The sequence below is a fragment of the Ylistrum balloti genome, unplaced genomic scaffold (genome assembly GCF_031769215.1).
Source record: "Ylistrum balloti isolate Yb309-2 unplaced genomic scaffold, AGI_CSIRO_Ybal_v1 Utg370452, whole genome shotgun sequence".
In the NCBI taxonomy this organism is placed as follows: domain Eukaryota; kingdom Metazoa; phylum Mollusca; class Bivalvia; order Pectinida; family Pectinidae; genus Ylistrum; species Ylistrum balloti.
This window is the reverse complement of record NW_026782300.1, coordinates 1,003,157-1,028,334: the sequence shown is the minus strand read 5'-3', so window position 1 is coordinate 1,028,334 and position 25,178 is coordinate 1,003,157. Positions and strand designations below refer to the sequence as shown.

Sequence of the window (25,178 nt, the reverse complement as noted above, 5' to 3'; positions counted from 1 at the left end):
TATATGTTTAGTTTTAATTGTCGTTTTTTCTTTACAATTGTCAGACACGATGTGATCGCCTTTCATCTGTCGTTCTTCATCAAGTATAAACAATAAAATGTTCAACTTCTGATGAAGTCAAATTTTAACAATACTGTAGTCTGTGGTAATGATCAACTAGTGGTAACAATCAGAATCTATGAAGAATGAGATCATCCACCTTGAGGTTGAAAGGCTAAATCTTTGAGATTGAGGACCCTCCTCAGGGCTGAGGGGTTTGCCCTCCAGGGGGGCTGATCTGTGTCCTTGAGAGTAATCATCCTCTCTTCATTATAAATGCTAATGAGATAGTACAGAGATAAAAAAAGTATATGCTACACACAAGATTAACCTCATTTAAAATCAGTTCTTTAGAAACAACAAATGTTAGTTAAAATTATTATTTAATTTTTGTCTTTTTTTTTTTTTTACATATTACACATATGAAACATAAAACTGTACAGTTCGGACAAAATTGTACCGAGTAAATATAACTTAAGGATAGATCACTCACACTTCTTTCTTCATAAAGCACTAATCCCTGATCAAATTCAGATCTTCAAAAAAAGTGTTAAACCACCCCAACCCCTTTACTACAATGCACCTGAACATGCATTTGTGAAGCTTACCTAGAAGCTGCTATTAGTATTTCTTTATCAAAACATGGGTTCCATACCAGTCAGGACTGGAGAAATTAATTTTCCAGTACAGATACTGAACATGCTAAGAAGAGTTGTATAACTTGTATGCTTCATTGAATGAATTACAATGCAGGGAGATAATGTTAGGACTGCTTGTCAGCCAACACTATTGAATGGTTCGAACGGCTGTATTCTACAACCATCCCAAATGCTTGCATTTTATGAGTTGTTACACTAGATCCAAATCTAATTCCATATAAATGTCAATTTCTTCACAGGCTGCAGTGTTTCTTGGATCATCAATTTACTTAAATGTTCTTTCTAATTAGAAGTTGATGGCCTTTCCTGCATATGCTGCTAAGTTGGCTTCCCTTAAGGCTTCAGCTACCGTCTGTAAAATATGGAAAGATCCATAAAAAAAACCATTAAGATGGATGAAAGTTAAACAAGACTTTACTGAAACTGGATTTCATAGATTCTCAAATATTTTGTTATTAATTGGACTTAATCTAGATCTTCTATTTACCTACAGAAGCACAGGTATACTATAACTGCTGGTTAGGCTGACACTTAAAGTTCTAATCAGAGTTCTGTTGATGACATTTTACTGTATAAGTATATATTGTAAGAGCTATCCAAAACATATACTACCAAAACAAGAAAAATAACATGAAAAGGGTACTAGATTAGAAAATGTGATGTCTGAATAATGTGTAATATCAGGTGGTAAACAATGAGCAATCAGGAAGTCTTAAACTACTTACCGGATGGGCGTGGCAGACACGTGCAATGTCTTCACATGAAGCTCCGTACTCCATAGCTAATACAGCTTCATTAATTAATTCTCCAGCAACCTACAACACCATACATAATACATGATACACAGTGATACTACCAGTGAGCTCTTCCACCCATGGAAAATAGAATCGATTTGACAGTAGGTTGGTATTCTAATAGGGCAATTCCACTAAAACATCTACTTGACCCAAGGACACAAAACCTAATTATTTCTATCCATGGTTCAATTTCCTGCCTATTACTTCTAAGCAAATTATCAATGAAATTCTATGGATAGCTTCACAGAACAAAATCTGGAATCTTAGAGTGGGTAACTAATATCTTTTTTTGGAATAGTGTATAGTCAAATCCTATATTGCATCAATTGTAAGAATTAAATTTTTCTAAATGTTGCCTTTACATAACCAGCTGTTAAATATAGAAGTCTATGGAAAATGAAGATTTATATAATAGAATGGCACTGAGATATATAAACGAGTCAGAGATTATAGGTTATATTACAAAAAAAAGTATACATTTGTAGATTTTGGCTTCAGCTGTGGTCAAGTTTAATAAAATAGAGCCAAGTTGATGACAAATATTGAAGCCATTTTTTTAATGGACATGGCCTTTTTGTATCTTTTCTATCTACAATTTTAACTTTTCAGGTTTTTTAATCTCCAGCTGTCTTTGCACAGTAGCTCTTATGCTATCAGTGACATCATATAAAAAATGACAAGAAATTTAAACACTTACAGATCCTATGAAGTGAACACCCAGCAGTCTGTCTGTGTCTTTGTCAGCGAGAACCTTCACTAGACCATCAGCATCAGCATTTGTCTTTGCTCGACTGTTAGCTGCTAGAGGGAACTTACCAACTTTGTAACTTACTCCCTATCAACAAAACAATCAAATCCTTCAGCAGGCAGATTGTAAATGATTCAATCATTGACTCACTAAAAAATTTCTTACTGAAAGTGTATACCAATTTAAGGGATATATCAGTACGAGAGAATTGTGGGAGGCTTTCATGCTCTGAGAATCAAATATTCTGTTAAAAATACATTTACAATCTCATTGACAGTGTAAATGCTTACATTCTGTAAATATATCTACTGACAGACATACAATCCTGCTGCAGCAGGACTACAGGTATGCTACCATTCTCTTTCCCCCAACAAAATTAAAATATCAACTTTGATCAACAAGTGATAAAGTCAATAGAGTAAATGTTATAATCCCTAACATAGATCATACATGTTCAATAGATGATTACATATGCTCCTCTCTGAAGGACTACATTATATAAATAATCAACTTTTAATTTCCTATCGGATCAATTCAGTTGTGAGGAATGGTATTTGAACACATTGCCTAACAAGAGTTTCTTGAGGCAGTACATGATATGACCGTCATAGGTTGAATGAGCATTTTGCAACAAAACAGGGAAGGAATGTAATGTTTAATGTTTTATCAACACAAGTAGTTCATGTACTGACAGTGCCACTTGTGTGATGGTGAAGGAAACGAAAGTAAACTACAGAGCATCAATGGTGATAACACTTCGAGAAGATCCGTGAATAAGACTCAAGTCATTGTTCCATCGACATCACAATGGCCATTTCTCAATTAAACACAGGCAAATAATTTTGCATATACATTTTGTTTAAGCTGCTGTGAACATCCCTATAAAGTTTCAAGTATTTCCATAAGGAACTACTGAAGATTGAATAAGGGGCCATAACTCTGTGGAATATGGTTGGAAAATTATGGTGATCATGCTTGTCAAAGTGATCATGGTAATGAACCTCCCTAATTTGAAGTTTGAAATAGATTTGTTGAAAACTACTTGAGTTATTGAGAGGACACCATGTGTTCCCACCCACCTGCTGACATGATAACATAATACAAGCCGTCTTCAACAGGCAAATAAAGCATTTTACAGCATAATGAAACATGCCAACCTGAAACTGCAGCTTGTAAATAAAATGATCATGCCTGATGATAATTTATTCTGACTCAGATGACAACATTTTCCACCACAAAAATAATGTCCCTGACAGTGCAGACAGAAGGTTTCTAACTTTGGATTAACAAGTATCTTTTCTTCAGTAGGTTACCATACAGTGACATCATCTCTGATGTAGCAGTATTTATAAGTTTGTCTCACCTCCTCCTTCAACTGCTCCTCATTCTTGCCAACCCAAGCGACCTCAGGATGTGTGTAGATAACAGAGGGAACACAGTTGTAATCAATGTGAACTGCTCCGCCATTCATACCCTCCACACAGATGATACCTGAAGCAAACAAATATGTTTCAAGCTTAAATTGTTAACTTTGCAATTAATATGTATATTTCCCATAAAACAACAACAGTGAAAAATTACTTTTTTATAACCAGTCAAGCTTTGCCACATGGAAGCAGTTAAACTATGTAAATATTTCCACAACTTTTTTCACACAGTAATTTTTTTTCCTTTGGCTTATGTCTTTATATATGTATAAATAAAACATTGTTTTTAATATTCTGATTTCTGCACACAATTTTTAAGCAAGAAAAATTTGGAAAACAAGTTTGACAAATAGGTATATATAATTCAACACATACCTTCATCTTCAGCCTTGTGAGCTAACATTGGACCATGAATACAATCTCCAATGGCAAATATACTAAAAAATAAAGTAACATTGTCATACTGGAGAAAGGATAGAAATTATCTAGATGTCAAACAAATCATTAAAAACCGCAGTATCATATAAAGATGATTTAGCTATTTGTATCCATTGAATATTCACATAACTTTCAAAATAATGATTTAGAGTTGTGACTCATTTGCATTCATCAAGGTAGAAAATGTCATATGGACAATTTTTTTATATTATTTCTTTATTGTGCAAAATAACAAATTTCAATCTGAATAAAAGGGGATAACTCCAATCAGCGAGAATACTTTTGCTTTGATACTTTTTACTTGATTTGTTTTTAATATTGTAAAACCATGAATATATACACATGGTGGAACACACTAAAAACCAGTAAAACATATATTGGGGCTACTTAAATGATACCTTGGAACATCTGTTTGGAAGCGAGAGTTGACCTGTAATCTGCCACGGTTGTCCAGCTGGAGTCCAACAGTGTCCAGTCCAAGGTTATTTGTGTAAGGACGACGTCCAATACACACAAGCAATGTATCACAGTCTATCTGTAAGATAGAAGTTATACTCCAAATTTTTTTTGGATATCAAAACAAGGTAACTATGTTTTAAGCTTTATCAGTATAGTAGGTTATGATAATGTCTAATGCATCTTATAACAGTAAATTTATCTAATCATACCTGTACTTTGTCCAGAAGTTAATCTTATCTACAAGTAACCTTATAGCCAAACCATTTTTCACAACTCACAGTAATTTTGTAAAGATTGAAATTTTAGAAGCAATGTGAACTAAATTTAGTCTGTTGCTTTATATGCTTCTACAAGTTACATCACCTCTCACCTCTTCTGCTTTTCCTGATTTCACATTTTCTATAGCCACTTTAATATTGTCTCCTTCTTTGGTTGCTGTTGTCACTTTTGTGCCCAGTTTGAATTTTAAACCTTGTTTTTGAAGAATACGCTGAAAGTTCTTTGATATTTCCATATCTATTCCCATTCCTCCTACATGGCCTAGAAATTCAACACATGTCACCTGTGCTCCCAATCTCTGCCACACAGAACCCTGAAATTAAAGAAATAACACAACATCAAACTGCAGACACAAAATAACTTAAAACTCAACTTAAACTTTTAATGTTATCACTTTCAAAGGACAATTTTGATTTTCAATTTGCAAAACAATTCTAGCTGTTACTAGTACCTACCAAAAACATCTTAACTTATAAATTTGAGTACTAAATGTCAAAACAACTTCTTCATCTGGAAAAAGGGGGCACCAAACCCTCATTTTTTTCACAACAAAATACATATATCCTCTAATTAATTCACTGTGTTTAGCCAGGTTTTAGATAAACACATTTATTACTGACCAGTTCTACACCAATAACTCCAGCTCCAATCACCACCATTTTTTCTGGCACTTTCTTCAGGGATAAAGCTCCAGTGGATGAAACAACACTTTCTTCATCAATCTGAGGGGACAAATTACAAAATATAAATACTCTAATAAATGAAACAACACTTTCTTCATCAATCTGAGGGGACAAATTACAAAATATAAATTCTCCAATTGATGAAACATTTTCTTCATCAATTTGAAGAGACACATTACAAAAGATCCATACTCCGGGAGGTGAAACAACACTTTTTTCATCAATCAGTAGAGACAGATTACAAAAGATGGATATATCAATTGATGAAACAACACTTTCTGAAACAAATTAAAATACATGAATTCTCTAAGTGTTGAAATCAATTATAGTTTACATCAATTTTGTTAATTATACAAGAGAATGAAATAAGTTCTAAGGAAAAATGCTAGCATAACAACGTATCAATATAATTTAATAAAGTTTGTATTCATGAAAAAATCCAAGCATTTTGCTTTGAGTGGTCAGTGCCATTTTGTCCTCTATATAACATACCTCTATACCAGGAAAGGGTGTCACTTCAGAACCTGTAGCTATCAATATATTCTTTGTTGAGATTTTTTCCTCTGTACCATCGTCCTTGACCACTGTGACCTCATTGGGACCTGATATCTTACCAAATCCTTTGGCATGTGTTACCTAACATGTTCAAAAATTTCTGTCAGGAATATGCAATTGATATGATAGAAGCATTTATCGCAAAATGAAATTTATTTACCCCAATTTGTACATCAGTAAACAATATATAATATACATATGCTCACTAGTCAATTTACAAGCTATACTACCAGTAATGATTTTTTATAATTAATGACAAGGAAATTGAAATTTCTTAAATTTTGTTGACAAATGAAATAAACCATAAAATTACACACCAACACAATAGTTCCAATGTTGTTTCAATTAATGATAAAAATTACCTGTATTTATTTGGCAATTAACCAATACCTGAAAATAAACCCATCCTAGCTGAAGGCACCCATGTATATCGCTGTCCAGTAGAATGACAAAATGTTGTTTTTTTTTCATTTTCTTGTAATACATCATGCCCAATCTGAGACTTTGAGTTGGAAATTGTATGCTGTCTCAAAGACTTTAACCCAGGATCAATGTGGTATTAACTACATCACAAAATGTTTTGCCCAATTGTAAATTATTTGAAAAGAAATTGTATTTACTTTATTTTGTTTGAAGAGATGAGCAATTCCTCCTGTGAGAGCTGACACTGCCTTGTCCTTCTGTTCCATCATTTTATCTAAATCTAATGTCACATTGTCGCCTGAAACAAACAGTAATCATAAGCTTATAATGGCATTACTGTCATTCTGTTGATTTCTATTTCAAAGTTGCAGTGTCCCTGTCAATATTTTACATTACTGCTGTATGTTGTGAAGCTTCATAAATAAACTATGTGGCTATGAAATTTTTCTTAATATTAGCTCCTTTCTTTTATAAATCAATTCTCATCAATTTCTTTCTTTTTATTTGTATCCTGATTTAAGTTCTGTCCTCCATCAAGCTCAAATAAACAAAAAATCTCAGACTTACAGACTATCCCTCTGTTGTTGAGATCGTTCGACTTTGCCATATGGTAGAAATGCGAATTATTGAGTAAAGCCTTCGATGGAATACATCCAACATTGAGACAGGTACCACCCAGGGTGTCATTTTTCTCCACACATACTGTCTGTAACAAAGAAACCATTGCTACAGCTATCTTATTTTTCTAAAGTAGATAGCAATTACAATTTTTATAATACATATAGATACATTACCTCGTGTTAGCCCAATTCTTCCTCATACTTCACATGGACTGTAAGAATCTGCCTAGTAGATCAAATAACTTCCTAGATCTTGCTATCATTATGTTAACTTATCAAATATCTAAACCATAATTACCTCATTTACTGTGATCAAAGTTAGTCAAACTTTCTTCAGCTGTCGCTGATTTGTTACAAGTTTTATAAGATTTTCATGTTGAACATAATGTGAAAAAAAATGTGACTGTACTAGTTGCAGTTTGTTTACAGTATCTAAGGACCACATCTTCAAGCTAAGTCTTATCTTTCGCTTTGTCATTGTTATAAATAAAACCAGTACATCCTCTATGATCAGCTGATATTACATATAAACTTACTTTCATCCCCAGCTGTGCTGCCTTAATGGCAGCTACATATCCTCCGGGTCCAGAGCCTATCACTACCAGGTCATTGTCAGCTGTTAAGGGTATAAATCACACATATACATATATTGTATGTAGCAATATTTGTTCATCAGGTACACATGTATAAATATACACCAACTCATAAAAAAATCATTTTCAAAAATATGCAGCTTTCAAAATATTTTATGTGATATATGCTACAATAATGTAAAAAAAAGTACCAATTTTTATTCCTTTAGATATTATGATGTAAATACAAATCTTACGTGTGCTGGAATAGTTTCTGGTTTGAGACACAGCGAAACATCGGTAGACATTCCCTCCAGTAACAGGCTGCAAAAGAAACAATTTGTTACCTATATTATATGGTCAGGGCATTTTTTTTTCTCTCACTCATCTGGAGCCAATATCCAGCTCCACTTTAATCTTCAGTTACCTAAAACCCATGCACTCTTTTTGAAAATTGCAGCTCACCTCAGAAAAATTCTTCCTATGTGAATTTTTTTCTCTATCTTTCTGTCTTTTGTTAAGGGTTGTGGAGAGGAGTGGGGGGGTGGAGGGGGGCATAAAAAGCAAAAAATTCAGATTGCTGTATGTGAACCAGAAGATGAATGGTAAATAAAAACACAAGGACAAAATTTAGGTATCTGGTGTTATCTTGTTAGCAGTACTACCAACGCTGCCAGAACAGACATTATCTGTGAGCTGAGTGGGGTGGGTAACTCTTTATAGCATTATCTAACATTATGACAAGTTGATATTTCCCAACAATTTTTTCACAACTTTAACAAGTTACTTAATATTAATTCATTAATCTAAATGCTTCATCCTTGTTTATTACAAAGCTCAAACTTGTCATAATGGAGAGATGCTTCTAGATTTAAGTACAAATGGAAAAAATTGGAAAAATCAATAAGAAATAACAGAAGAATGCATCCTATTGAAAATGATAGTTATGTATATTACTTACAGTATGCACTGATGAAATACAGCATAATTCATTATCATAAAGCTGAAGTGTTCATTACATTGACATGGTTTCTCAAGCATAAGTGCACATTTTTTCTAATACCACAACTACTAGCCATTACCCCCTATCTTCCTATTCTTAACTTATAACCTCCCTTCCTCAAAATCCCTCTCAAATTTTGTAGTGCACTTTTTTCATTATTTTCTGCTTCTCTTTAAGTATTTGTTTTTTTCTTCTTTTTTCTCCTTCATGTTAAATGGTTGTATGTGCATGAGTTATTGACATATAAAAACTTATTCAGAGAAAACCTGTATCTGTTCAAAGAATCCAACACTGAGCTAGGTGAAAATTTCTTCTTGTCCAGCTAGAGACTGAAGGGTCACTAGCTCGAACCAGTGGTGGCAAGGTGTTTTTCATTCATTCATCCTGTTACATGTGAGTGTCTTGATAAAATTCATGCAAAACTTAAGCACGTTAAAAACACGCTTCAGAGAAGCTATGAATCAGTAGGTCAAAATGTGCTTCTTGATGATAAACTTGCGCTTGCTTTTAAGCAGTGCCTGTAATATATCATATCATTCGTCGGTGGTTTTTTTATTTTTTGTTCTTTGAGAAGCAAAAAACATTTTTGGGAATGAAATTCCTCTTTCCATCTTTTTAATCTATCTGATAATTCATCAATGTCTTTTTGTAAAATAAATAGGATACATTATATGTTCATAAAAGTCGAATACCGTACGATTCGTACTGAATCACAATCAACATTTCAAATTAAGACAGTATCCATAATTACTAATATATCATTCGACATTGAAATGGCTTTTATCGATGAACATATTTGGGTCCTTTTGGGAATACTCTGTCTTTGCGAAAAAAGCAGACAAATTCTAAACATTGCCGTCCTATTTCTTGGACACCAGCAAGCAGTGACGTTACATGATGATGATATCTTCAAAAATAATTGTATACAAATTATACCTGAACATATTGACATGATTACATAGTCAAATTAAATAGGCCAGTGTTCTCCGAATCATAACTTACTCTCAAAACTGGTAAATATTTAATGATAGACGAGGCCAGCATCTTATAAGGATATGTTCTTCAACCGGCGTGAAATTATGTTTCCTAACTTAATCGGTAGAGGTCGTAATGTCCTAAACTTCCGGTGACAACTTCCGGGAGGGCAGTTACTCTTTGGGGGCGAGCCGATTTCTCGATGAAATAGTTAATTATAGTCTTGGGTTAAAGATAATTATTTTTTCAAAGGCTTCAAAATGTTTAAACGACTTCGAAATAGGAAGGAAAATGAAAAGGTATCGCTTTACATTCTTGTACTTTGAATTCGAAGTTGTAACAAGCACCTGTCACCTAAAATGGGAGCAATCATTATTTTGTTTTTATACATACATTTTGGTACTAGTTTGTAAGGCATTTGTATGACACTTTTTATCATATGTTATTGGTCTCTTGTTCCCGAAAGTATTTTTAACACGGAATGTATTAAAATACTTAATTATAAAGGAGTTGCTTTGGAAATTTTAGTGGAAAATGGAATCACGGTCATACACACTTCATGCTATCCTTCTATTACGTTATTACTTTTATACTGTATACCTAGCAGCAAAGTTCCAATGTATCATCATAAGCCATTATGAGAATATTGTATATTCATGGAAGATTGAAACAATTCTTCTTGAGTTTGTCAAAATGGATATGATCATGTTACATGATGTGAATTCAGCTAATATTTCTTACATTTGAAACGAAAGTACATGATTACTTTGCATTTTTCTTATTGGTTTCTATGTTGTATGGAGTGAATGATTCAATATAATGGGAATTTGTGTTCTAGGTTATAGAAAAACCAGGTACATGTATGTTACTTTTGGCCATTTGTTATTTTTTCTGCTGGGGGGTGGGATGTTAGACTAAATTTAACAGTGGCAACCTCTGCCAGCTGTTGTACAGATTTAGATGGTATTGTATGTACATTTGTGTAACAGGAGAGCAAAAATGCGCAGCCAGACCAGGGTTTGTACCCGTGATCTTCTAAAATCTAGACGGATGCTCTACCTACTGAGCTAACTGGTCGCCGATGATTGACCCGTCCATTATCACTACATTCCTCCCTCCTTATTTTTAGTCTTTTCCGAAAAAACATCACATCTAACAGCCCAGGTTCGGATACCCCCCTGTAAAGCATTCACCTACTGGTTCAAACAAGGTTTGGTCATGGCACTAAATGTAACAAGAGTGGAAAAATGCATGGCCAGACCAGTGTTCGGACCTTGGATCTTCCAAAGTCTACACAGATGCTCTACCTACTGAGTTAACTGGTCACCTACAAATGACCCTGTCCAGTTCCGCTACCTTTGTATACACTCAGGGATCTTGAATTTAAAGTCCAAATAAAAACTTGAATACTGGAAATACTTGTAAACCCAGTTAAAGGACCTTTAAGGATGTACTCCTCTGAGAAGGTATAAAAATTCCAATGTTCAACTTATTTATCTTTTTTGATGATGATTTTTTTTTTAAATATTTGGTTTAGAAAGTAGATAAAAAGCAAAAAATCAATATGTTGCTGAACTACTTTTTTCCCAAGATCAAGAAACCAGCTGAAATTTTTATTTTGGTTCCTAAAACTCTGGGAAAGTGGTCACAGTGTCTGAATTCACAAATTTGAAGTTTGTGATTTGTGGTGATAATTCATGAAAAAAATAGTTTAAATCTACCCAAGACTTTCGGAGTTATTCTCAAGAGAACTACCTTAGCAACCAGGAAATGTTCAACTTTTTTATGTTATTACCCAACTACATTGTCAAAAAATATAGTCAATGAGCAAGTTTCTTCAAAGCCACATATAAACTGCCTGTTTTCAACCTATAAGTACAACTATAGATGCCAATGTATATAAAAAGACAAAAGTCCAAGATATTATATTGGAATTCATTTTATATTGAATTATGTCTTATTTGTAGTCAAAACATCAGAGGAATACATCCTTAATTGCATGTCTCAGCCTTCTGCTTAGTCGGTATTCATATCATGTGTATTTGCCTGTTTAATCAAGGAGTTATAAGACATCCTTTAACATTGTTGCATAAAGCGGAAGCAGCTTTATCTTATAAGTTTTCAAACTATTTATGTTTTAAATCCTCAGTGGGGAGAAATACTTGTGAAATTGGCAATATTAACTTATATTTGATAATCAATACCCATTGTTGATTTTTTTTCCCATATAGATTAAAATACACTTAATAATTTGGGACTCTTATTATTAGACTGGAAAGAAATTCTTAGAAAAAACACAGAACGAAGCCTTACTTTAACACGTAAATAGGCAAGAGAAAATGTGTAATATATTCAATATACATTATGATGATAATTACTATCACCAATCTCCTAAATTATTTATATTTAATGTAGACAGTAACAGCGCCTGCAGAGAATGATGTTGCTAAGGTAACCTTATCAGATTTATCATGATAATAGCCAGAATACTGTTTTAGTGCCTGCTGCACAAATCCTTTTATTCAAGTCCTTGATTCCTCTGCAAACTAAACATGCTAGGATCAAATTCCTCATGCCTTTCCAATTTATGTCTTTTTGTTGTTATAAACCACATGCTCCTTCTGGACCCCAGTTGCTCTCTGGAGTTATGCATGCTTGCTTAAAATCCAGGATATATGTTATGTCATGAAAGGAACATATGTTATGTTTTTGCAAATAAGCATAAGATTTCTGGAGCTTATGTTTTACATGTATGTCTAAAGGTGAATTATATTAAATATGTAATGTTTATGTAAACAGAGATCATCTGATCATACTGTATATATATCATATTTATGGAGAATAAGGATGCTGAAATATGCTTTCTGACACATCCTGTCACATTCTACACTTGAACACAGTTATCTGGTACCATGTGTTATCTGGCTTCTGATTATTTTGAAATTCTCTCTTATCTGAAAACTGTATACTTTGACATCCAAATGTAATGATGTTCTATATACATTTTCTTGACTCTACCAAATAAAGCCTGTATATGCAGTGACTCTTTGATATGTCAAATTACACTGACATTTATATTTTGAAATCTTTTGTATTCGTTGTATTAAAGTTATCTTTCTTTGCATAAGTGGTATCTTCCTGTGTAATAAATGCACATGCATTCTTTTATTTTTTTAATGTGGCATGATCGGTTGTTATCAAATTTTGATACTAATTACCATTTCAAACACATATTAATGTCTTGATAAATGAATAGGTGATTAAAGTCATCATCTTGTCAAATCTGAAAGATGTCTAGATATCTGCAGAATTGTTTCTATATATTCAACCATGTGTCTATAGCACAGATATCTAAAATCCCTTACACTGTCACATATATACATCCATGGCCTTTTCTGCACATGTGATACCATCACACTTATCTGCTTGCAGCCATCTTCCTCTTCCACATCCTCCCCTAGCAGATTCTTCTCATTTGGCAGTGGGGACAGCAACCAAGTAGATACAGATGCTGGAGCACAGGTAATTATTGATATAGAAGGTAACATACTGCAGGTGCAGTGCAGGGTTACAGGTAATTAATGATACAATCAGATAAGTATAGGTGCACAATGGTGACTCACAGGTAATCAATGATACAGACAGGTAACTGCAGGTGCACAATACTGGGTCTGAGGTAATTATTAATACTGATGGGTAACTGATGCACTGCATGGTGGGTCACAGGTAATTACTCGGATACAGACAGATAGCTATAGATGCTGGAGCGTGGTGCTGAGAAGAGCAAGATAGGGGCATCAAGCTGCTAAGGCCCTGCTATTCTTGCTTGGGACAAGTACTAAATTAGTGATGTACTTAGGTAGATACAAATGCTGGAGTACAGGTAATTATGGATCCTGACAGGTTTATGTAGATACAGATGCTGGGGAATAAACAGAATGTTTCAAGGTTTTATTTGTCCTGTGGTATGTTAGGGTCTGTTCAGACGTTTTTAGGCTTTGGCATGTTCACCATGGTTCATAGTTACTAAATGATATGAATAACTGTTTCATGAGTCAACAATAAACTTCCATTCAGTATGTTTTAGGTTTTTTTTTACAATAATAACCTTCCACTCTGTTTCAGTGTTTTATATGCCAACAATGATTAACATCCACAGGATATGTTTTAGCATTTCTCTTTTATTTCAACAATGATTTTTAAATCTAAAAAATTAAGACATCTCCATTCAGCATGTTTCAGGCTTTTATATGTCAGCAATGATAAACCTCTACTCGGTTTGTTTCAGGGTTTTATATGTCCATTATGTATGACAGCTTTGACATCACCAGAAGCTCTTCAGGCACATTTTGACAAGGAGCATGCAGATGGTCCAGCTAAAACAGACGAATCACAAGGGGTAGATCATTACATAGTCTATTATTAAGAATAATTATGACAAGCACTGTGTAAACTGATCGTGAACTATCAGAAAATCTGTTGATTCTATGGATGCAACAATTGCGTCCATTGGTGTTTGTTTAATTAGTTATTACTATATTTATTTAATGGAAAACCCATGCCTGGTAATAAGCCTAGCTAATTCTATTGCTGTTATAGTAAAAATTCCATCAAATTTTCTATCATTGACTTTTAATAAGCCATTGTCCCCATATTTGGGGCATAGGTAACATGTGCCCCCTGGGCTTATTGCAGTGTAAATACAGTAATTGTTTTATCATACATACCTTATTAATTCTTACCTTTAGGAGGGGTTCCTCTGCCCTATCTGTAAGAAGTCCCTACCATCACCTGAAGAATTACAAGCTCACTTTGATTCCGCCCATGACGATAAACCTGCCTTCTCAGAAAACAGGTATTGGAATGAGACAATTTCTAATATAACAAATAAAGAATTATCAAAATGCTTGGTGTTAAAGAAGAATAATGTACAAGATCACTAGCTTTTCTGCTTGTCAGAATGTGTGTTTGAGGGGATGAGTGTTGTATTTTAAAATAATTTGAGTAATGTAATTGTTTGAATTTGAAAAAAAATGCCGTAAACAATAGATGTACTTGAAGTTCTTTATGCTTGGAATGTAGTTTTAGTCATAGAAATATACTTCTGCTGAACATCAGATTCGTTTTACTTATAAGTATCCAGAATATTCTTTACAGTTCAACTGCATTATTTCACAGAGATGGAGATGTTCTAGCGATGAGACAGGAGATAGATGATCTTAGAACATCCCTTAAAGAAGAGCGCTGGTACACAGAACAGCTTAAAACAGAATTAGAGAAAACTGCTGAGGCGGGGTCCACACCAAACATACCTCTGTCAGCCCAGGTAACCATAGTTACTATTCATCTTTCTAATCTTCCAAATTTGGCCATGTTCTGTACACATTTGCTGATTTCATTTTCAAATAATTTGAATTTAGAGTTATTTTCAGGTAAAATTATAGTATTCAAAGATATCTACACGTATTATATACTTACTTATTTTGGTATACTTTTATTTTTTATAATTTTTCGTTGTTTCCTGAATTCTAATTGACCTAATCAGACATGATAAACTGTAAACACACTGCCGTATCAACTGTATTATGTGTATGTTACAGGAACGTGCTGAGCTTGAGATGTGTCGATTACAACTGAGGGGTTCAGAGGAAAGCAGAACACTGTGTGAGTATTTTGTAAATTTATTTATTATTTATTTATTCATACTACCTTGTTTATAGCAGAGAAACCAAACTGTAAGATGTACTTGGTTCTAGTATAGAAAATTCATGAACTGATTTTTTTTCTCTTGCCTGTTATCAAATGTACATCAAAATTTGGAAAAATTGGTAGTAATCGACTATCTAAAACAAATTGTTTCATAGGACATATAATGTATTCTATGTTAGGTTTGTCTCCCCTGCACTTTAACATTAAGTACATTTACTATGGGTGGTGGGGAGAGCAGGGGTGTGTAGGCACAACCTCCCTAAGAGTAAATTTCGGTGGAAATCCTGTTGAACTAGCCGTGGATCCATAGTATACAGGAGGTCTCACTTAAATTCCAGGTAATGAGTACAAAGGAGTGAGTCCAACACCGTTGTTCTTCTGTTGTTAACATACAGTATAAGGAAGAACTACCGTGTTAGACTCAATCCTTTGTACTCATTAAATACATTTGTAAGTAGTAATCACTGATTTTAGGAAATTTAAAAAAAGGAAAAATTGTGGTTTTCTGTAGTGAGTTCTGAGGTACACCACTTACAATCCAAGATTGCCGAGTTGACAGCTAATGCAGAGAATGTTACAACAGAGAGGGATCGACTGCGGTCAAAGTCGGGTGAATTGGTATGTCTGGTCTCATACTAATTAGTAACAATATAAAAGTTCTCCATATTATGATTACTAATTAAGTCCTTCTTTTAGTTGAAAGAAGTTTCTCAGACTCCACTTTTTTGGTATGTAATTGAATTTTTTCCCAAAGATTGTCTTAACTTTTTAAGCTTCTGAAATCCATTAGTAGCAACAATTCTTGTAAGGTTCAAATTTTTAATCATTTTGTGGACATATGGAGTTATATAAGGATTGATGGAACCCAGACAATTAATGGAAATGAAACGTGATTGAAATGAATGACTTGACAGTACGTCTAGATTAGTTTTATGTTGGTAGTAATGATCCTCTGTGTAGTTAATGGATCTAGATACAATGTTTCTTTAACTGTTTTATCTTCCGTTAAAAAGCAATTAATTTTGATTGTTTCAACTGCATTTTAGGCAGGTGATCTTGTGACAGTGAAAGCCAAAGCTGATGAGGTTGAAGGTCAAAGGTCAGCTCTAGAGGACCACATCCTAACATTGAAGGTAAAACTCAAAGAGTAGTGTAGTCCCAATTTCTTATTTAGGAAGTAACCATATTTATGCTGACAACAATCCCAGGTAGTATGCCCACCTGTATTAAAAGGAAATCATGTTAAAAACATTGATTTGTTATTGATCATACATCATACACTTCTAGTGACGTTTCTATGCTGTCCCGATATTTACAGTAGAGTTCTATCGTATAACTTGACCACTTCTTTGGTTAGTCATTTTTGTTTTACAGGCGACAGTATTTTGTGCACATGGTTATCATATATGATGCAAAAATTTGCATAACTAGACTATTTATCAACAGAAAAGGATTTTCTTTTTGTAATTATTAATTAACCTGATAATGTGCATACTTCAGCGAAAGTCAACTGTCATTGTTTGTAAGGTGATGGACTTGATATATATACATGCAATGATAAAAAAATCAGTTAAAAAATCGTTTTACCTTGATGACACTTTAAAATCATCCATTCATATACAGTAGAATTATGAGCAAATGCTATTGCATTGACTGTCAATAAGCCCACCCCCTGACTTGTAAGTCAGAACTTGTATGTTGGTTTCATGGCCTCAATTATTCCAGGATAAATATGTTTATAAAAAGTACCACCATTGTTTGGTACTTGTCTTATCTCATCATTATAGAGAACTAAGTTTCCTTTCAACATGTTCAAAAGTTTTGCTGTCTTTTCTTGATACATTGTACAGAAGGCACTAAGTTTTCCTTCTTGTAGTTCCTGAAAAAAATTTTCTTGTTAAAAAAAGATATTCTTTCTATGACATGGTGACATAATGGAATTTGATTATCATTGTCACATTTATCCAGTTTGCATGATACATTGTGTATGGTAACAGCTGTTTGGTGACTTTAGAAATGTAAGCTGAAGTTTATAGATAGCTGTTTGGTGACTTCAGAAATGTAAGCTTAAGTTTCTAGATAGCTGTTTAGTGACTTCAGAAATGTAAGCTTAAGTTTATAGATAGCTGTTTGGTGACTTCAGAAATGTAAGCTGAAGTTTATAGATAGCTGTTTGGTGACTTCAGAAATGTAAGCTGAAGTTTATAGATAGCTGTTTGGTGACTTCAGAAATGTAAGATAGCTGTTTGGTGAGTTTATAGATAGCTGTTTGGTGACTTCAGAAATGTAAGCTGAAGTTTATAGATAGCTGTTTGGTGACTTCAGAAATGTAAGCTGAAGTTTATAGATAGCTGTTTGGTGACTTCAGAAATGTAAGCTGAAGTTTATAGATAGCTGTTTGGTGACTTCAGAAATGTAAGCTGAAGTTTATAGATAGCTGTTTGTTTAATGATCTCGGGAAAATTGTGAGAATTCTTCTAAATTCTAGTAAACTAATTTGGGTTTTATTGATTACAGCAACAGATAGAAACCAAGACTTCACAAATTCAGAGTTTGGAAGTCCAGCTGGCACAAAGGTATTCTATTTCGATTTTTTTTTATCTTTATAATGAATATAATTTAAGATATAACAAAATCAGGGTATCAGTCTCATTAGACTAACTTGTATTGATAATCCAATCTATGTGAAATTAGACTTGTAATTCAGTCTGAATTTAATGAGGTTGATTGGAAATCAAACCCAAGATGGGATTGAATTTTATGTAAAAAACCTAATATAAATGTGATATTAAATGTGACGTAAGTTGTGTGAATTCATCAGAGACAACGCACCATATAGTATACATGGTGATGTATTTGATTTTCTACAGACCAGGGGTAGAGGATGTAATGGTGCTGAAGGAAGAACTTATCTCTGTACAGACACTCATGGACAATATGTCCCAGGAGACAGAGCGTGAACGTGACAACCTACAAAAGGAACACAGAACACTTCAGGCCAAGTTTGAAGAGTAAGTACATGAAAATTTGTATTTTGATAAGAATAGGTTATCAATAAATAAAAATCTTTAGTCGGCTTGAGAAAGCAGAAAGGTGATCCTGTGAAAATGTTTCTATTATTTAAAAATACATTTTCATTGCACAGGTCTGAAGTGAGAGTAAAAGAATTGGAGTCTCAGATGGGAGCAGCCCCACGTTTGGAGGAAATACAACAGTGAGTTATGATATAGAGGCATGGAACAATTGTTTACTTTATATACAGACTAGTAGATGTTTGTGAGAAAATGGTATGGAAATGCTAAAAAAGTGTAACAGATATACTATGCAAGTTCTGCAGATGAGGCTTTGAAAAAAATCGAATATTTATAAGAAAATATACTGATTTCAAGAAGAACCAGAATGTCAAATTGTTTTTTATATTACCATACTATTTTAAGAGTTGTATGTGTTTAAAATGATTTATTTTATTGATTATTTGTAGAAAAAAAACCAGAAATCATGCAGCACATATTTGATTTGTAGTTTTGAGATTATTATGTCTGTAGTGTGAATAATTTGAAACATGCACATGTACAGTCACTTCAAGCTTATTTGTAATAAGCAATGTTTTTTATTATATTTTTTAAAGAACTCTGTATTATATGTATAGGTAAATTTTGTAAATTAGTAAAGCATGAAATTTTATTTTGAAGATTGAAGTCCTCTGTGTCTAATCTGGAAGGGAGGAGGGAGGAGCTGACCAGTACAGTTAAAGAAAAAAATGATGAAATCCAACAACTACAGGAACGATTCCAGCAGGTCAGAGGTCAATTAGAAAAGGTCAAACAATGAATCAATGAAAGATCATTTGAAAATGATGATTTTTTTTAAACATTTATAACTTGCTCATGGGTTAGTAAAATATAGAGTAAACACTAAAAACATTTTTGTTTATCTCAAACAAAACCTCCATTGCGGAAGTTAAGCTTCATTAAACAATGACTGATTGAGAAATGGACCTAAACTTAAAGTCATTTAAAATATGATATACAGACCGACAGACTCATGGATGGTAGGATGGATTGACACTTTGAAATTATGTGTTGTATGCCCACATCAACTTTATATGATGGACTTAACAACATAGAATTTGAACATTGATGTATATCATTGACAGGTAACACAGAAACTGGAGGAAGCTGAGAAGAATACTGAGGTCAAGGGTGCAGGAGTTCTGAAACTCCAAGGTGACCTTGACTCCATTAGTGATAACTTAGCAACCTCTCAGTCCCAGCTTAGACAGAAGGAAGAACAGAACACACAGCTACAGTCAGACCTCAAAGCAGTAAGTTCTAAAACCTGAAACACTAATAACCCTGAAAATGTGTTTCCAAGCTATAAAGTTATTTATCTACTATATGGTGGGAATGCACACCATTGTGGTAGTTAATAGGTCTGTTTTCAAATTTAATTTGTGTTGGATTGAACTTTTATAACATTCAGTAGACACTGTTACATTCATTTATTGAATTTACTTGTTCTTTACACAACTTACCATCAAACTCTATTTGATATAAAGGTTTTAACTAGTGTCCTGTTCTGTTTGTCTATCACAATGTGACCTCTGTAAATCTGATTACCAGGTAGTCTGTTAAAAAATAACTGCACTAATTCTTAATACTTTTATCTTCACAATACACAGTATACTTCTTTAGTTAACTTACTAATGCAGCTATGATTGCACTTCAGAATCTGTACACCGCTCAGTACACGAGTATTGAATATGTGTATATTGAACTTTCTTTACACTTTTTACTGCTGTGCAAGTTGTGATCAACAAAGTAATTTAAAGAAATCATACTAATATCATAGAAACCATGTATTTCGTTTCTGCACTATTTTGAAAACAATCTACAAACTTGTTTCAGATGCAAAATAAAAGTGGATTTTTCTGAAATGATGTGATAACATTTCAGGTAACACAGAAGCTGGAAGAGGCTGAGAAAAATGCAGAAGGCAGAGATGCTCAAGTTGTCAAGCTCCAAGGTGACCTTGACTCTGTGAGTAGTAACCTTGCAACCACTGAGACCCAGCTCCGAGAAAAAGATAACGATTTCACACAGCTGCAGTCAGACCTGAAATCGGTGGGTAGAGATAGCAATATCAAAACAATTTAGAAAGATTTGAAGTTTCACTTTCATTGAACACAAAATTACACCATGCAGTCAGATTTGAGATAAATTTGTAGGACAATTCCTGACCAGTAAAACATCTCCTTGACCCGGGGACTGCAAAATAAATCACTTTTATCCATGATTCAGTTTCCTGCCTAGTACTTCTGAACAAATAGATTAAATTCTCCTTGGGTGAGATAGATGTTTTAATGAAATGGCCTTATCATAGTTGAAATACAGAGATAATTATTGAATTGTAAGACTAATTATATGTGGCTGGAGGAGTATTTGTTAATGTTTTGTTGACAATTTGTAATTAAAAATTAATGTAAAGACATTCTTTTTTGGTGGTGATTTGTACAAATTGTACTACCAACTATACATAAAAATCTGATATTGTCGTCTTTATTCACATTTATGGAGACAAATTCATGCATTTTCAGTATGTGTTTTTAGGTCTTGCAAGTTGAGATTTCATAGAAATGTCAGCAGTCAAGCATTTTTAAACAAGCTTATTCAGTTATGTGAAAAAGACGGTTTCAAGTTTTTGACTGCATCATCGTGATTGTTTTAAAGCAGAATTCATGTATACTTATGTGATTTTAATGGTTACTCCAGGTGACTCAAAAACTTGAGGAAGCTGAGAAGAATTTAGAAATCAAGGATGCAGAAGTTGTGAAGCTTCAAGGTGACCTTGACTCTACAAGTGATGACCTAGTGACTACTCAGACACAACTTAAACAGAAAGATGAACAGTACAGACAGCTGCAGTCAGACCTCCTTTCCGTGAGTGCAAACGTTATACTTGTGTAGAGGTCAACAACCTAAATGTCGTGGATGGGTACATGTTCTGGAGATCAAGGTCCTTGATTACTTTTGATATCACCAGAAAATTGTAACATGATAAATTTTAATTTTTGCTTTTCATATTCATATTCACAGTGTTGAATCTTGAATTAAGACTTTTTTTCTTTAAGGAGAATCAATGTTATACATATTGTTTTGACCATATTAGGGGAAAGAACAGAGCAGCACCATTCAGGAACAGTTGATTGAGAAAGCCAATCAGATTTCAGACCTCCAGGTAACCGTTGATAGGCGTGAATCAGAATTGACCTTGTCCAATCAGAATTTGGAGGAGACCAAGGCCAAAGTCAAGGATGTAGAGGAGGAGTTGATAAAGGTGAGTTATACTGATGTTTCTTATTGTATTTCTGTTTCAAAAGTACGATTATTTTCAATATCAATTAAAAAATCTTTATCTAGCTCTTACTTCTACAATTACTTTTAATTGTCACTTAATTGCCAATAACTTTTAATTGCAGATTGATTTGATAAGAAGTTTAAAAATTTGTTTATGAATACAAATTTAACATGATTCAAAAGCTTGTGATGTGATGTTATAATTTTGTCCATCTCTTAGACATCCCAGTCTGTCCATGAAAAGGAAACCATCATCTCTGACCTTGAGAAACAATTGACTGATCAAAGGTCACAATCACAGGAACTCTTGCACCAAAAGGAGCAACAGTGTAATAACCTCAAGCTGGAACTTGAAAAAGTAAGTTTTCCTTAGGTGCAAGGTCAAAATAAGGAGTGTTTAGCTTCTTCAATATCTGTGACTCTCAGACAAGTGGTAGGTCATACTGAAACAAGGGTATTTGCAGTGGCTGGACAATGGGGCAATCAGATTATCTAAGTATTTTTTTGTGAGCTAACTAGATTAGTAGTGGTTGAATATTGAGACAATCAGAGAAGCGGTGACTAGATATTGAAACAACCAAATTGATGATGGGTAGATATTGAGACAACCAGACTGATGATGGCTAGATAATGAGACAATATAATAAGTGCTGACTAGATATTGAAACAACCTGATTAGTACTGACTTGATATTGATACAACCAGGTTGATGGTGGCTAGATATTAAGACAGCCAGATAAGTGCTGACTAGATATTGAGACCTCATATGTACAACACCTAGATTATTGACTAGCATACTTGGACATTCAGATATATGGTATTTGTTTTTACTGGGATTTAGTGGTAGCTGAAATTGTTGGAAATAAATTTGTTTTTTTTAGGAACAGTCCAGCAGAGAGTCTCAGACATCAGAACTGGATGGTTTACAACAGCAACTTTCCAGTATGACACAGCATTATCAACAAGAGGTCAGTCAGATATAATCAATAAAACCATTTTGTCCTTAACAAAAATAAGATTCAATTTAATAAAATTTTAATAGAAAGACTCAATCATATTAATGTTAATATTACAACAAGTTAAGTTTTATCAGATAAAGTATTGAATTGGAGAACTTCTATCAGAGTACGTGCTGGATGCCTGTACAAAGGTTTGAGTAATTACTTTAAAAGGTTTAAGAAAACTTGTCTTAAAAAACTGAACTTTGTGATTTGGCCTATCTATTTCCATGGTAACAGAAAAATGATCTAAATGGAGAACTTCTCAATAGCAAAAGACACTACTACATTATTAGCTTGATAACTGTAGAGAGATTTAAGTAATTATCTTGAACAGTTTCAGAGCGCTGGTGCAGAAAATGACCTTTAAAGCACAGGTGGAGTCAAATCTGTGCATAATTAATATCCCCTGCAAACTTGTTTCATGGGGGATGAAAAATTATCATGATATAGTATACCTAATTTTCAAGTATTGTCAATTTGTTTGTCCTCAGTGTACAGCCAATGATGAGCTGAAGACAACCATAAGGGAAAAAGAATCACTACTCCAGGAAGAGCAGCGGAAGGTCACATCAAAGTAGGTCACTGCTACTCGTCTATGACATTGTAAATTCTCTCATCAATAAGTATGTCTATACAATATATGTGTGTCAAAGTAAGCATTAAGTTCTCTAAAGCTTTGAAAACCTGTTCAGTTAACTTTGAATTACAAGGTTGTTTGTAACATGCAACCAAGTGATCTGTCTTACTCCTATATATAACTATATGTGTGAAGGGACAGGAATGGGAAAGCACTGATATAGTGTATACAGTTATGATAAACTCTGTAACTATTTCAGAGAGGAGAAGATCATGTCCTTAGAGAACCAGGTGACATCTTCTAAGGAGGAGGTGACTAGGCTGGAGACAGAGAGGACTGACCTTATAGCCAAGGTCAAGTGATATTAATTACAATCTGTGTCAATGTTTATGAAATTCAATTGATGTACAATCTATCTTCACTAAAAGTGAATTGTGATTCATGTTACACATGAAGGTTGTACTGAAAATATTTTCATTGATAAGTATGATATGTGAAGTTTGACTGCAATTGATACCAAATCAAAATGTTCTAGAATAATTCTTTATTGATAAAGATATTATTTGTTTAATTATATTTAATTGATATTTGAAATGATCCTGTAATTTGAGTTGGACATTAAGTTTTAGATACAAAGTTTTCATAAAATTCTGAATATCATATGACTATATTCGTTTTTAGCAATTCTTTAAAGATACACTGTCTATTTCTAGTATTGCGTACTGATTATCAACAAATTTTAAAATATTTGATGTTTTTGTGTTGTACAGATAGAGGCAGGAGAAGGTACTGAGACAGTCATTGTCCAGTTGAAACAAGAAAAGGTAAGTTTTCAATAAGTTTGAAAGGTTGTCTTTTCAACTGAATACAGAAACTAGTCGGCAATCTTAATGTTTCTCATAAATACATAACTTCTGTATGCATACTTCTAGAACTCTTGAGCATTTGGATCAAATTTATAACATTCACAATTAACAATAGTAGTTTGTGAAGAACTTCAGAACCATCTCTTCACCCATAAAATATAGAAATAAGTGAAAATTCCTTGTCACTAGTGATGTATGTTAATACCATGTTTTGATTATGCTATCTCTTAATAGGCCAACATATGTAATGGGAAATACTTCCGTTTATTATGTAGAATTTTGATACATCCCTACTACTGTTACTTTAGGAAATGTTACAAGAGAAACTCACTTCCATGGAGCAGACCCTACAAACACAGACCACTGAAAATGAAGTCAAAGTTGAGAGTTTACACAAACAAGTCACAGAGGCCAAAGGTCAATTAGAGGCAACAGAGGACAAAGTTCAGAAGTTACAGGCAACACTTGAGGAACGAGGAGAACAGCTGACCTCTACACAACAGAGGGTACACACGCTGGAGGGGGAGGTCAAGGTCAAGGTCAGTAGTCAAGGTCATAGTGAGCATATTCAATGTAAGGCATATATAATTTTAATTGTGGAGATTACATTTCAATTATAATATCATAGCTACTACCTTGATTTTCCCTTCTGATTTAAGGAACTGGTAATTAGCAGTTTGTTATTACAGGCAGAAGCTCTGCTGGGTTTAGAGGCAGCTAAGACCAGTCAGAGGGTCGACTTGGAGAACCATCTCAAGACAGCACAAAACATGGTGGAGGAAAAGGTGTCAGAGCTAGAAAAACTGCGTCTTCAGGTAGACCAGGTGAGGGCAGAGGTTAAGTTTGTTCTGGTGTTCAAGGATTTCTAATTGTAAAATCATAGATCCATTTGATTTAAGATGATATACCTCAGGCGTTGTTCATGTTTTCATATCCAAGTCTATAAAAGATTATCCTTTTTTACATAATGTTTTTGATTTATACACAGTAGT

At 33.7% G+C, this 25,178-nt stretch overlaps 2 protein-coding genes across 2 annotated transcripts in view; one reads left to right on the top strand and one right to left on the bottom strand.

Moving 5' to 3' along the window:
* Window positions 1–403: 403 nt before the first annotated feature.
* Window positions 404–9,792, bottom strand: LOC132555128 (dihydrolipoyl dehydrogenase, mitochondrial-like). Its single transcript, XM_060219476.1, has 14 exons — window positions 9,705–9,792; window positions 7,957–8,023; window positions 7,664–7,743; window positions 7,075–7,213; window positions 6,705–6,805; window positions 6,022–6,165; window positions 5,467–5,568; window positions 4,938–5,159; window positions 4,507–4,643; window positions 4,046–4,107; window positions 3,607–3,734; window positions 2,193–2,330; window positions 1,424–1,513; window positions 404–1,050 (listed from the first exon to the last, which is right to left on the bottom strand). Exons 1-14 carry the CDS (start codon window positions 9,744–9,746, stop codon window positions 985–987), a joined length of 1,518 nt encoding a protein of 505 aa, XP_060075459.1. The 5' UTR covers window positions 9,747–9,792; the 3' UTR covers window positions 404–984.
* Window positions 9,793–9,937: 145 nt separating this feature from the next.
* LOC132555105 (early endosome antigen 1-like) overlaps window positions 9,938–25,178 on the top strand; it is a 32,893-nt gene continuing 17,652 nt past the window's right edge. The window contains exons 1-23 of the mRNA XM_060219449.1: window positions 9,938–9,976; window positions 13,110–13,199; window positions 13,966–14,076; window positions 14,426–14,532; window positions 14,856–15,003; window positions 15,278–15,341; window positions 15,898–16,004; window positions 16,433–16,519; window positions 17,904–17,962; window positions 18,257–18,397; window positions 18,532–18,600; window positions 19,079–19,184; window positions 19,543–19,710; window positions 20,342–20,509; window positions 21,158–21,325; window positions 21,555–21,722; window positions 21,963–22,100; window positions 22,624–22,710; window positions 23,235–23,317; window positions 23,580–23,673; window positions 24,091–24,144; window positions 24,495–24,725; window positions 24,876–25,010. Of these exons, the coding sequence (XP_060075432.1) occupies window positions 9,938–9,976; window positions 13,110–13,199; window positions 13,966–14,076; window positions 14,426–14,532; window positions 14,856–15,003; window positions 15,278–15,341; window positions 15,898–16,004; window positions 16,433–16,519; window positions 17,904–17,962; window positions 18,257–18,397; window positions 18,532–18,600; window positions 19,079–19,184; window positions 19,543–19,710; window positions 20,342–20,509; window positions 21,158–21,325; window positions 21,555–21,722; window positions 21,963–22,100; window positions 22,624–22,710; window positions 23,235–23,317; window positions 23,580–23,673; window positions 24,091–24,144; window positions 24,495–24,725; window positions 24,876–25,010 (2,622 nt within the window). The remainder of the gene's footprint in view (window positions 9,977–13,109; window positions 13,200–13,965; window positions 14,077–14,425; window positions 14,533–14,855; window positions 15,004–15,277; window positions 15,342–15,897; window positions 16,005–16,432; window positions 16,520–17,903; window positions 17,963–18,256; window positions 18,398–18,531; window positions 18,601–19,078; window positions 19,185–19,542; window positions 19,711–20,341; window positions 20,510–21,157; window positions 21,326–21,554; window positions 21,723–21,962; window positions 22,101–22,623; window positions 22,711–23,234; window positions 23,318–23,579; window positions 23,674–24,090; window positions 24,145–24,494; window positions 24,726–24,875; window positions 25,011–25,178) is intronic.

Coding starts and splice junctions, on each gene's coding strand:
- LOC132555128 (XM_060219476.1), bottom strand. CDS start 9,746: ATGCTGGCCTCGTCTATCATTAAATATTTACCAGTTTTGAGA. Junction 5,569..6,021: donor CACCCTTTCCTGGTATAGAG/GTATGTTATATA, acceptor TTGTCCCCTCAG/ATTGATGAAGAAAGTGTTGT. Junction 2,331..3,606: donor AGGAGCAGTTGAAGGAGGAG/GTGAGACAAACT, acceptor TTTTGTTGATAG/GGAGTAAGTTACAAAGTTGG.